At 46.7% G+C, this 13,184-nt stretch overlaps 1 protein-coding gene across 1 annotated transcript; it reads left to right on the forward strand.

The window, feature by feature from the left end:
• Positions 1 to 968: 968 nt before the first annotated feature.
• Positions 969 to 2,964, forward strand: LOC306772791 (sex comb on midleg-like protein 4; the record flags this gene model as incomplete). Its single annotated transcript, XM_079262414.1, has 7 exons — positions 969 to 1,190; positions 1,409 to 1,538; positions 1,656 to 1,889; positions 2,023 to 2,184; positions 2,278 to 2,502; positions 2,586 to 2,734; positions 2,839 to 2,964. The coding sequence occupies 7 exons, from the start codon at positions 969 to 971 to the stop codon at positions 2,962 to 2,964; spliced, it is 1,248 nt and encodes a 415-aa protein (XP_079118540.1).
• Between the last annotated feature and the right edge of the window lie 10,220 nt (positions 2,965 to 13,184).

Genomic DNA, 13,184 nt, shown 5'->3' on the forward strand with positions numbered 1-13,184 from the left:
CAGTATTACGGTGGAATCCGCCTTGCTTTGAGATCCGTGCTCTGCTATTGGTAGCAGGAGGAAACATAGGAAGCACAGTACAGAGAGTAGAGATACTCCACATCCCCACATCTGTTTTGGATGGTGAGTACACCCAGTAATTGCTTATTGTTTGTGTACATACTCTGTCGTTTGACAAATATCCTTAAAATAGGATAGATTTAGAAGATTTAAGCTGCAAATCCTTGGTTCTGGTTAATTGCAATGCTGCACGAAAGACGCACCACATTCCTCTTCTTTTTCTTTAACATTAGGGTGGAAGCTGTCATCATAATGGTAAATCATAGCTGGGTAGCCATGGTGAAGTCAATTTCCCCCTCCCTCTGCCACTGCTGAATGCATTAGTCTAATGAGATGTCTGCAGCCTGTGTGTCGAGCAGCAGCAGCGGTGGCAGCAGTGTGTTCACCAAAAGGAGACGAGGGAAAAGCCGCATACAACCAGAGAAAGATGGGTTTTAATGCATTGTGAGGGACTTAGCTTGATAGCAGCCTTCAGGCTTCTGGGTTTTAAGACAAAAAAGTCTTGACTTTTGCGCTTCACAATAGGAGATAGCAGGTATGTGTTCACATCCCTCCCTCTCTCAGGTTTATTGGAGTGTTATCAGAGAAGCATGGAGGTGCTGTTTCCTTCACAGATCATGCATGGCTGCCTTTTGTGCTGTTTGGTTCTTGTGCTGCTATGCTAAATACTGCTCCTCTAACCAGAATGCACATATTGTGTAGTCTTTTAATGCCCAAGAACTGCTGTCATAGACCTTTCCTCCTTAATCCACTCCGCTTCCTCTATACATTCTCTAAATTGATGCTAATGCTGCTGCCTTGTGTGCAGCCGCCAAGGAGCTGAGGAGGATTAATGTGGAAGTAAAGTGCAGGTTTTTAATGTGTTTTCCCTCGAGCTGAGCAGTTGTTTCCTTTGTCTCCAGCTCCAAATGAGTGTACCTGCTGCAACGGCACAGAAATCAGACAGCAACATGCAATCAGCTGCAGTGTCTCCCTCCTTCATTCCCAGCCAGTCAGGGAAGATACCGGGCAGGAAGAGAGGGAGACCCCCACTCCGCAATGTTGCCAAGATGGATTTTCCTAACCGTTATCCTGAATCGCTCCCTCCCCTCAAAGTGCCGAAGAAGAGGGGCCGAAAGCCGGGTTTCAAGGTCAGCCAGATGGGGAGAAACGGGGATGAGATGTAGTGTGTTGGCGCAGCGTGTTTAAAAATGCATGTGTACACAGACACACATGCACAGATAAATAGAGGCTCCAATTCAGTCATAAAAATGCTTAAAAGCTTCAGTCTTGTACATTTTCTCCTACTTGATTCAGCATGCCTGAATAGAAAACAAAAACAAAAAATGCGAAACATCTTCCTTTCCAGCTCAAACCCAGGATGGTGATGACACCATTGGCAATTTCACCACCTAGCAGCACTCCTGAGCCTGATATGAGCTCCATTCCTCAGGATGCAGCCACCATCCCCCACTCTGCCACACCCCAGGTGCTCACAGGTACCAGAAACAAGCAATTTTCCCTGTATGGGTTGCTAAAGACCTTAAAATATCCCAAATTCACCACCAAAAGATGTGTACAGATTCCATATCTCCTTGTGCCTTTTTTTGTGTCAGTCTGTATCTACATCAACAAGCAGGCCAACACAGGCCCCAACCTGGACAGGAAGAAGATCCAGCAGCTCCCTGACCACTTCGGCCCCGACAGACCCTCCGTGGTGCTGCAGCAGGCCGTCCAAGGCTGCATCGACAGCGCCTTCCAGCAGAAAACGGTGTTCACTCTCCTCACACAAGGTTACGGCGGAGAAAAAATATCAGGTGTTGTGCAAAGAATTCCCTTCGAGTTTTCGGGTGTCTAATAGTTTCTAATAGTTTCTTTACCCCTGAGGTGGGACTGAGATGGAAGCGAAAACATTTGTAAAGGTTCAATGGCCTTATTTGTCCAACAATGAGAGTCAGCTGGACCCTGTTTTCACTTTTCCAGCAACATTTGATGGGAAGCAGCATCTTCTGAGCCTCCCTGTGGTGAACAGCATTGACTATGTCCTGCGCTTCCTGAAGAAGCTCTGTCGCAGCCTGCACTGTGAAAACCTCTTCAGCGATCAGCCCATTAACCAGCACAGCGGTGGATCCTACCACTCAGACGGTACCTCTAAATTCTGCCTCCAACGTCAAAGTTGCACAAATGTAAACAGATACGTTGAATCCACACAGATTTTTGTCTCCATCTTGTCTTCAGCTGAAGCATCTATGACTGAGGATTACCATGTTGACCAGTCAGATGGCAAACGTTACTCTGTCGACCCTGGTGATTCAGCTTTCAGCTCCATAAGCTCATCCTACTCTCCAAAGTCCTCCTACGGGTTTCGTTCCTCGCAGCAGTTCTCCAACAGCTCAGCCTCCATGAGCATGTGCAGGCAGTCGTCCACCAGTCCTAACACATTTCCAGAGGGCAACAGGGCAGGTGAGAGGCCGTTAAAGGAGTAAAACGTGATTTCAGTGACCTTCATTTCCTCCAGGCACTAAATCTCCCTTTCAATCTCCCAGGAGGTTATAACTCACCTCCAGAGTCCCAGGAGTCCAAGGCTCCACCTAGTAAGGACCCATCCACGTGGTCTGTGGAGGATGTTGTGTGGTTCATCAGGGATGCAGATCCCCAGGCTCTCGGTCCTCACGCAGACGTCTTCAGAAAACATGTGAGTCAGTTGTGTTCATGGCGTATCGCCTCTTTACGTTGCTGATTTACAACACTAGAATGAGCCTTATTGATTTTAACACAAGCTTCTTGTGCTCCCCTCAGGAGATAGACGGAAACGCCTTGCTACTCCTAAAGAGCGACATGATCATGAAGTACCTCGGACTGAAGCTCGGGCCGGCGCTGAAACTTTGCTACCACATCGACAAACTAAAGCAGACTAAGTTCTGAAATCTGTTTTCTATTTAGAACCAAGAAGAACACATGAGAAGGAGGGGAGGGATCACGTCTGTGATCCGACGGGAAGGAAAGTCTCCAGCATCATGAGGCGCGTCATTTCATTTGAGGTCTAGAGTTGCTACTTGCTTCAGTTTTACAGATTGGAAGCAAATACTTTTTTTGCTCTTAATTTAAATATAAATAAATAAATAAATAAATAAATAAATTCAAGACAGACACACATTGGTGGTATTTAGGTTAATGAACTGTTGCAGTATTTTTTAGTCTTTTGCGATTCTGTAACCCAACAGCAACATGCAGCTTAATGCTAACATAAAACTCTCATTTATATACCTATTCTTATTAACTCAGTTGTACACATTTTAGAGAATTAACCTCTGAGAATGAACCAAATCAACCTGACGCCCAAAGAATTGACTTGAACTTTGCATAAAGCCAAAAGAAGCTGTGATTAAAGTCGTAGTTTGACCAGCACCCCTCTCACCTGGAGATCTCTCTTCCCATTGGCTCACAGGCACCAGAAGTAACCATTTGAACCACCTTGCTAACTGTGTCCATGATGTCATGTATGATAACCACAATTTTACTCCTTTCTCTTTTCTTACTTGCTCTACTTTTGGCACAGAGTTTGAGCTACAACCATTAGACTGTGAGATTTACATCCTTCATACATGTCATGTGTAATCCATAAAGGAAGGCCGCTGGTTGAAAAGTTAAGTCTCTGACAGGATCCTGTTCACTCGACCTTAAAACATATCTATAACTAAACGGTGCATTAAATACTACGCTGATCTTGACTGAGAGGTTTGATACTATTTTTTTCACATTACTGTATAACAAAAATGTAATTGTTACCACTTTATTTCTCGTTTTTTTTTTAGTACAAATCTGATACAGAACAGTAACGCAAAACAAAGCAACGGCTTACATAGACAGATTGTAACTCCCTTGTGAAAATGCAGTATATAAAGATGATGAGATCCTAGTGAACATGATATTTGTTTCTCCTCTTCATGTCTTTGTTTTGAATTATATTTCTGTTCTTTCTTTATTATCCTTTTTAAATTAAGCCACAGTGTTGCCACAGAAGTCGTCAAGACACACAAAACACTTCAATTCCACACTGAGGAAACCTTAGTGGTCATGTAAATGGGTATATAATATAATATTGCTTTTGTATACCACTTTGGGTGTACAGTATGCATCCTTTTTTTAAATCAATTAACCTTTGTAAGTGAATGCTGCTGTATAGATATTACATGTAAGCCATGCCTAGTGAGATCAAACAATGGTGTTTTATTATGAGAATCACTATGAATCAGAGTTCTAGAGAAAGCTGAATGAATCAGTACTCTATGCCGGTGCTAAACATTATCAACGTATTTAACTGTTTGCTTTTGTGTTTGTGAGATCGAAACGGGATCTTATGTGTATGTTGTACTGTGTGTGAGCATTAAATTAACCAACCAAGTATTCAGAGATGTTTGTGTATGATGGAGAATTCTTTTTCTAATAATTTCATGCGAATGTTTCCGATTTTCCTACTTTTAGAATCCTGAATGGACCCAAATTCGGATTTGGGTCCACACGGCTGAGAATAGTTTTGGCTTGGAGCCTTATCTGCTCTTCAACACATCACGTATTAACAAAGGTGACCTATTTTTGTGGGACTCAAACCAGAGTCCTGGGACCTGCGGAGTTCCTTGTGGGACTCTCAAGGGTCCTCATTAATCAAAAAGCGCTTCACCTCTCATCGGTTTTACCTACAGCAGGTTAACTTTACTGCATTACGCTCCCCGACACAGAAAAGTCACCACAAAAAGAGGAAAGGTTGTACACACAAATATTTCATTGGACCACCTTCAGCTTTTATTACGGCAGCATTCGCTGTGGCATTGTTTCATTAGGCTTCTGCAGTGCCATGAGATTTATTTCATCTTGCAATATTTTCAAGTCAGACAAGAAAAACCCATTGATGAAATGACCTGTTTGTTCAGTATATCCAGTCAGTCAGCTGACTGAGTCTTTGGGCACATAAAGTTACTGTACCCAGACCCGGCCAACTGCAGGAACTCCAGATCATAGACTTCTCCCACAAGCTTGAAGAGTCAGAATTGGACATGATGGTTGTATCACTTAATCTGCCTTTTCTTCCTACCCTAATGCCCCCAACACTCTGGAACGGGGTAAACCAGGACTCATCATACCACACAATCCTCTTCCATTGCTCCAGAATCCAATCTTCATGCTCCTTAGAAAATTCAAGCCTTTTTTCTCCAGTTATCCTGATTAATAAATGGTTTTCTTCTGGCTACAGTTAGTTCCCTCGGCTAGTTCCCTTTACACTGTGTGCGAAAATGTTCCTATTTTCACGATTAAACTGAGTTCTACTGTTGTTTTTCTTTGATTTGATTTCACTAAACATTTAAGTCATTGCCGATCATCATAATTAAAGAATTTTCTTCTGACCACATTTCTCCCTTAAGACAATGGATCCCCAACATCCTTCCAGTTTTTAATAACTCTTGGACATTTCTTAACCCAGCTTCAGTAGTTTTGCATCTCTTAGATGCTTTCTCTGCTTGATGTCAATGAGCTGACCCTTCATAAACAGACTATCATCTTTTCACATCTTTACCACATGATAGTTAAAGAAATGAGAAGCTGCTCATTGCAAAGGTTGGGGTTAAATAATTTGTTGCCTGTTGAAGGCTAATTGACTATGTTGTAATTACCCAATAGACTCGTACATATTTGCAAAGTCAAATCCAGGTGAAATTAGTTTTTCTTTGGCCAGGCAGTGTATTTAAAGAGCCTTTAAGGTGTTTCCAGGTGCCACTTTGTCCATTCATTCATTCATTATCCCAACCGCTTAGTGATGAAGGGTCGCGGGGAAGCTGGAGCCCATCCCAGCAGTCTTTGGGAGAAAGGCAGGGTACACCCTGGACAGTCCATTGCAGGGCCACTTTGTCCAGTCCGTGTATAAACTAATCCTTTTTTAATTCTTGCCTGCTCTCACTCAGGGGATAACTGGTGACAGATGAGGGTGACAGCATTGGGTAATAAAAGATAATCCACAAAAATTGCAACCTTTCTGAGCAGGGATGAGTTGTAATTCATCACTTTGTGCCAGACTCCATCAGACAAAACATCCATCCATCCATCCATCCATCTTCTGCCGCTTATCCGGGGTCGGGTCGCGGGGGCAGCAGCCTAAGCAGGGAAGCCCAGACTTCCCTCTCCCCAGCCACATTTGCCAACTCTGCGGGGGGGATCCCGAGGCGTTCCCAGGCCAGCCGAGAGATGTAATCCCTCCAGCGTGTCCTGGGTCTTACCCGGGGTCTCCTCCCCGAGGGACGTGCCTGGAACACCTCACCAGAGAGGCGTCCAGGAGGCATCCTGACCAGATGCCCGGGCCACCTCAACTGGTTCCTCTCGATGCATAGGAGCAGCGGCTCTACTCTGAGCCCCTCCCGGATGACTGAGCTCCTCACCCTATCTCTAAGGGAGAGCCCGGCCACCCTGCGGAGGAAACTCATTTCAGCCGCCTGTATACGAGATCTCGTTCTTTCGGTCACGACCCACAGCTCATGACCATAGGTGAGGGTAGGAACGTAGATCGACTGATAAATCGAGAGCTTCGCCTTCTGGCTCAGCTCCTTCTTCACCACGACAGACCGGCGCAGAGCCCGCATTACTGCAGACGCCGCACCGATCCGTCTGTCGATCTCACGCTCCATCCTTCCCTCACTCGTGAACAAGACCCCGAGATATTTAAACTCCTCCACTTGAGGCAGGACCTGACTCCCGACCCGGAGAGGGCAATCCACCCTATTCCGGCTGAGGACCATGGTCTCAGATTTTGAGGTGCTGATTCTCATCCCAGCCGCTTCACACTCGGCCGCGAATTGCTCAAGCGAGAGCTGGAGATCACGACCAGACGAAGCCAACAGGACCACGTCATCCTCAAAAAGCAGGGACCCAATCCTGAGGCCACCAAGTCGGATCCCCTCAACCCCTCGGCTGCGCCTAGAAATTCTGTCCATATAAGTTATGAACAGAATCGGTGATAAAGGGCAGCCTTGGCGGAGTCCAACCCTCACCGGAAACGAATCCGACTTACTACCGGCAATGCGGACCAAGCTCTGACACCTGTCGTACAGGGACCGGACAGCTCGTACAAGGGGGTCCGGTACCCCATACTCCCGGAGTACCCCCCACAGGAGCCCCCGGGGGACACGGTCGAATGCCTTCTCTAGGTCCACAAAGCACATGTAGACTGGTTGGGCAAACTCCCATGCCCCCCCCAGGACCCCAGAGAGGGTATAGAGCTGGTCCACTGTTCCGCGACCAGGACGAAAACCACACTGCTCCTCCTCAATCCGGGATTCGACTATCCGGCGGACCCTCCTCTCCAGGACCCCTGAATAGACCTTACCAGGGAGGCTGAGGAGTGTGATTCCCCTGTAATTGGAACACACCCTCCGGTCCCCCTTCTTAAAAAGGGGGACCACCACCCCAGTCTGCCAATCCAGCGGTACTGCCCCCGATGTCCACGCGATGCTGCAGAGGCGTGTCAGCCAGGACAGCCCCACAGCATCCAGAGCCTTAAGGAACTCCGGGCGGATCTCATCCACCACCTCAGCGACTTCAGCCCCAGAGATAGGAGAGTCCACCCCTGAGTCCACCAGCTCTGCTCCCTCATGGGAAGCCGTGTTGGTAGGATTGAGGAGGTCTTCGAAGTATTCCCTCCACCGACCCACAACGTCCCGAGTTGAGGTCAGCAGCTCCCCATCTCCACTGTACACAGTATTGATGGAGCACTGCTTCCCCCCCCTGAGCCGCCGGATGGTGGACCAGAATATCCTCGAAGCCGTCCGGAAGTCTTTCTCCATGGCCTCGCCGAACTCCTCCCATGCCCGAGTTTTTGCCTCGGCAACGGCCGAAGCCGCATGCCGCTTAGCCCGTCGGTACCCATCAGCTGCCTCCAGAGTCCCACAGGCCAAGAAGGCCCGATAGGACTCCTTCTTCAGCTTGACGGCATCCCTCACTGCTGGTGTCCACCAACGAGTCCTGGGATTACCGCCACGACAGGCACCAACGACCTTGCAGCCACAGCTCCGGCTGGCCGCCTCAGCAATAGAGGCACGGAACACAGCCCATTCGGACTCAATGTCCCCCGCCTCACCCGGGACATGTTCGAAGCTCTGCTGAAGGTGGGAGTTGAAGCTCGCTCTGACAGGGGACTCAGCCAGACGTTCCCAGCAGACCCTCACAACACGTTTGGGCCTGCCAGCTCTGACCGGCTTCCTCCCCCACCATCTGAGCCAACTCACCACCAGGTGGTGATCAGTTGACAGCTCCGCCCCCCTCTTCACCCGAGTGTCCAAGGCATGTGGCCGCAGGTCCGACGATACGACTACAAAGTCGATCATTGAACTGCGGCCCAGGGAATCCTGATGCCAGGTGTACATATGGACACTCTTATGCTGGAACATGGTGTTCGTTATAGACAATCCATGACGAGCACAGAAGTCCAACAACAAAACACCATTTGGGTTCAGAGGGGGGGGACCATGCCTCCCAATCACTCCCCTCCAGGTCTCACTGTCATTGCCCACGTGAGCATTGAAGTCCCCCAGCAGAACAATGGAGTCCCCAGAAGGAGCACCCTCCAGCACTCCCTCCAAGGACCCCAGAAAGGGTGGGTACTCTGAACTGCTGTTCGGTGCATAAGCACAGACAACAGTCAGGACCCGTCCCCCCACCCGGAGGCAGAGGGAAACTACCCTTTCATCCACCGGGGTAAACCCCAACGTGCAGGCACCAAGCTGGGGGCTGATGAGAATGCCCACACCTGCTCGGCGCCTCTCACCATGAGCAACTCCAGAGTGGAAGAAGGTCCAGCCCCTCTCGAGGGTACTGGTTCCAGAGCCCAGGCCATGCGTCGAGGTGAGTCCAACTATATCTAGTTGGAACCGCTCAACCTCGCGCACAAGCTCAGGCTCCTTCCCCACCAGAGAGGTGACGTTCCACGTCCCTAGAGCCAGCTTCTGCAGCCGGGGATCGGACCGCCAGGGTCCCCACCCCTTGCTGCCGCCCAGCTCACATTGCACCCGACCCCTACGGCTCCTCCCGCAGATGGTGAGCCCACGGGAGGTGGGGCCCATGTAACCCTTTCGGGCTGAGCCCGACTGGGCCCCATGGGCGAAGGCCCGGCCACCAGACGCTCGCTCTCGTACCCCGCCTCCAGGCCTGGCTCCAGAGGGGGGTCCCGGTAACCCGCGTCCGGGCAAGGGAACATTTATGCCCAGGTTTGTCATCGTCATAGGGGTCTATGAGCCGTGCTTGGTCTGGTCCCTCCCCTAGACACCTGTTTGCCATGGGTGACCCTACCAGGGGCATAAAGCCCCCGACAACATAGCTGCTAGGATCTTCGGGACGCACAAACCCCTCCACCACGATAAGGTGACGGCTCAGGGAGAGGCAAAACATTAAGTTTAATGTACATTTATCAAAAAAACATTGCAAAGAACTTTGGTATTTCAACAGTTATGGAGCATGATTACAAAAAGTTTTAGGACTGAAGAAATCTCAGAACAAAGGCTGAGTACAGAAACTACTGTTGGATGCATATCAACTTCTAGACCTCAAGCTACTGCCTGGAAACATTCATGCTACCATGAGCCATATCTTCATGAGTTCGGATGCTTTTTGACAGTACACCAGGTGTAGGCAACTCTGGTCCCTAATAGCCACAGTTTTAGTATTTTAAATGTTTTCTTGTTTCAAAAGGAAAACAACTAAAACCTGTGGGACTGCAGCACTTAAACCCATCCCTGCCTTACACAGCCCACTGCTGCAGCCAAAAATATAACCAGAAACTTATAAAACACAAGGAAGACGTTCTCTGGACACAACTTAATGTTTGAAAAATGCATATAATTGTTATTGTGGCTTTAACCAAAGGTCAGCACCTGCAATGGTAGGGGCTGCCACTAGTGTGCAATGCATGAGTGACTTGCATGTGTGATATTAAAGGTAGGGTGTTTAACTAAATTGGCTTGTTATTAGCAAAAAATCAAGTATTGCTTTCATTAATACAAAGTTTCCAAAGTTTAATCTCAAATGAAAGTGTTAGCAGATTAAAATGAGTTATTTACAAATCTATAGGTGGAGGCACACCAAACTGAAGGTTGCCATGTAACGTTGCCAACAGGGTAACCAGAAGGGGACAAACATCTTGTGTGTTGTTGGGAGCGGGAGGAAGAGAAACGGGCAAAGACGACCATGGATCATTCTATTTGCCATTCTCCACTGAAATGGAAGACCGTCTTTGTCTGGCAAGAAGGAGGAAAAATAGCCAAGAAAAGACAAAGATAAATTAAATGTGAGAAAACAAGAGTCTACATTACAGTGTTTACCAGATGGAAACAATTAAAAAGAGAGAGGAACTTCAAAATTGACATGGAGGTTGCAGCTTTCTGCTGGAAAGTTAATTCAATGTAACAGTGAAGTTTATTTTGCCGTTATGTTAGAAACAGGGCACGTAGTCCAGAAACTACTTTGTGCTCCTGTTTGAGTGGATAATTTACTGTTACTTGCTAAATAAAACAACAGAGATGGCTAATTTATTAGTTAGCCAGTGGAAAAGCTCCTGTTGCATCAGTTTTCAATTACTCTTCACAGAAATCATAAACCATATGCATTTTTCAGCCATATTTCCTGAGAGCTTTTCATCTGTTTTATAATTTATTTCAGCTGATTTGTCAAGAGAGGTGGGAGTTGATAAAGTCACATGATTTCATAAAATGGCATTAGCTATTAGCAGTATGGTACCAAATATATAGAGAGCTGCTTGTAACTTATCAATGGCGAAACAGATTTCTGTATTGTTCTGTACCTCATCACCTGATGGGTCACTTCAATTTGATGCTGATGTTTTCACATATGTGACTCTGCAGCTTTGGCATTGGCAATAACATGCTTAACTGCAAGGTGCTAGAGACCGCCACTAGATGGCGGTCATTCTCACACACTGAGGCTTTAACTTTCATGCATGAGGATGCGGTTTATTGGAAATTTGGAGGGACATGTACTTCCAGGAGGTCTGGTCATTTCAGTAATTTATTCTGAACCACTTACTATGGTTTCCAAGACACTTGATCAGAGATTTTGAAGAAAAATAAATTAAGATACAAATAACAAAAAAGTTGAGGATGCATTGGGAACATTTTAGATTAAAGGATGTTTACATTCACACTTCACCCTGACAATGCAAAACCCCAGATAATATAAATAGCAACTTTATTTATATGTTTTGACTTGGACAATTCAGTATTTTCTGCAGCAGAGCTGGGAAGACAGATTTCAATAAGAGATCAAATAAAATAAAATAAAATAACGTTTCAACAATTTAGATTTTTGCTTTGGGAAGATGGCATAATAACAGAGTACACAATGAAATATATTTGTGGGAAGGGGGCTACCCCCTAATTTGAAGCAAAATACTCGACTCATTAACCTGTGGCTTCTTTAATCAAACTAATTCCTCTTTAATTACTGGGAAAAATGTTCAAGAATTGCGCATCATCTTGCACACTTATACAGATCGCAATCCACATAGTTTTTTTCCCCCTTCCTCATCCTCACTACGCTGAAGGATGCAGTTATAACGTGACAGGATCCAGCTGAAGCCAAACGGAGCGGCAGCGCCACAGAGACTCATGACCAGGCTGTGATGCACACGGGTGACGCCGCGCTCTTCACATACAAGCAAAGACTGGCGTGGGATCGGTCCCTGCTGCGCCTCATCTGGAGCAACGTTGGGAAAATCTAAGGGGAAAAAAATAATCAGCGGGTCTGTCTCTGTTTTTTTTTTTTTTAAAGGAAGCGATCGGTGTTGAAAAAATTCCGTTTGGGTGAACGTTTCCATCGGAAGGGAGGTTTTCTGTACTTTCCAGAAACCAGAGCTGCTTTATTCTGAGAATCACCAAATATAGTCTGTAATAAGGTAAGGGGGTGATTGTCTGCTCGTGCAAATGTCAGGTTTGTGTTTGTTTTTTCTTCTCCTTGATCATACATGCAGTTATAGTGCGAGGTTATTGTTGTGTGAGCGCATTATGTTCCATGTTCTCCCATCTGTGTGAATGAATGAGGATTGGGGAGAGAAGCCTGGTTCTGTGGCACCTGCGCATCCCAGAAAATAAAGCTTCTGTGTTTTGCCTGGAAACAGCCAGAATAACAGATATAAGCCAGAGCAATATGGCAAAAAGACAAAAAAAAAAAAAGAAAAAAAAAAAAAAAGCCACTAGCGAATGGGCGATTTAAACGCCTTTAATATGGCTCTGTGAAAGTAGGTGTCTGGCGCCTCTTCATTTTCCTCAAGTCTTTCTAAATATGCCCGCTAGTTCATTACATGTTAACACGTTTGTCACCCCCCCCCCCCCCCCCCCCCCCCCCCATGCGCGCGGAAAGGTGTCATTAAAGGCATTATGAAGGGAAATGGGTGGTGGTGATGGGTCTGAAAATACTCTCACTGCGTCGTTTCCATCGGAATGCAGCAGCTTCTCCCTCTCCGCTCTCTCACATAGGAGGCGGTTAGCTTTAATAGCTTTAACTCATTTTCCATTTCCCCAAAGTGTAGAAGAAAAAAAAACATCTATTGGCCTGTTTTCCACAGGAGCACGCCATGCACACCTGAGGCCTGTGTGATAATGTGGCGAATTTTCTATTAAAACGCCGCATTTACGCGGCGTCGAGCCGCTCTATGAGCGCGCTCCGCTCCGTCAAATTGTTTTGTCATCTTCCTGAGGAAAAAAAATGTCCTCAAGGTCATTCGTGGCAGTCTATTTGAGAGTTAATACCCAAGATCTTCTGTTTTAATTTACTAATCATGCAGGTTTAGGACTGCTTCTCCGACACGCAGGGCACGGACATTAAAAGCGCTGCTTTGCACTGATTTTGGCTGCAGCGCACATTTCTGCTGCTTGTTGTGGAAGGCCCGAGCCAATGCGGTGCTGTCTGTGGCGGAGCTGTCCAGCCTGCTGTCATGCTGCTGCTGCTGCAGCAGAGATCTGGTCCATATGTTGGTCTCAAGTTGTGGACATCCTCCCAATGACCATGCCTGCATCCCTATATGCAGATCATATCCAGCTGTCTCATTAGTTAAATTATATATTAGGAATCAACCTATTCTTAGCCACCTTATG

This window comes from Telmatherina bonti (genome assembly GCF_933228915.1).
Source record: "Telmatherina bonti genome assembly, chromosome: 22".
In the NCBI taxonomy this organism is placed as follows: Eukaryota; Metazoa; Chordata; class Actinopteri; order Atheriniformes; family Telmatherinidae; genus Telmatherina; species Telmatherina bonti.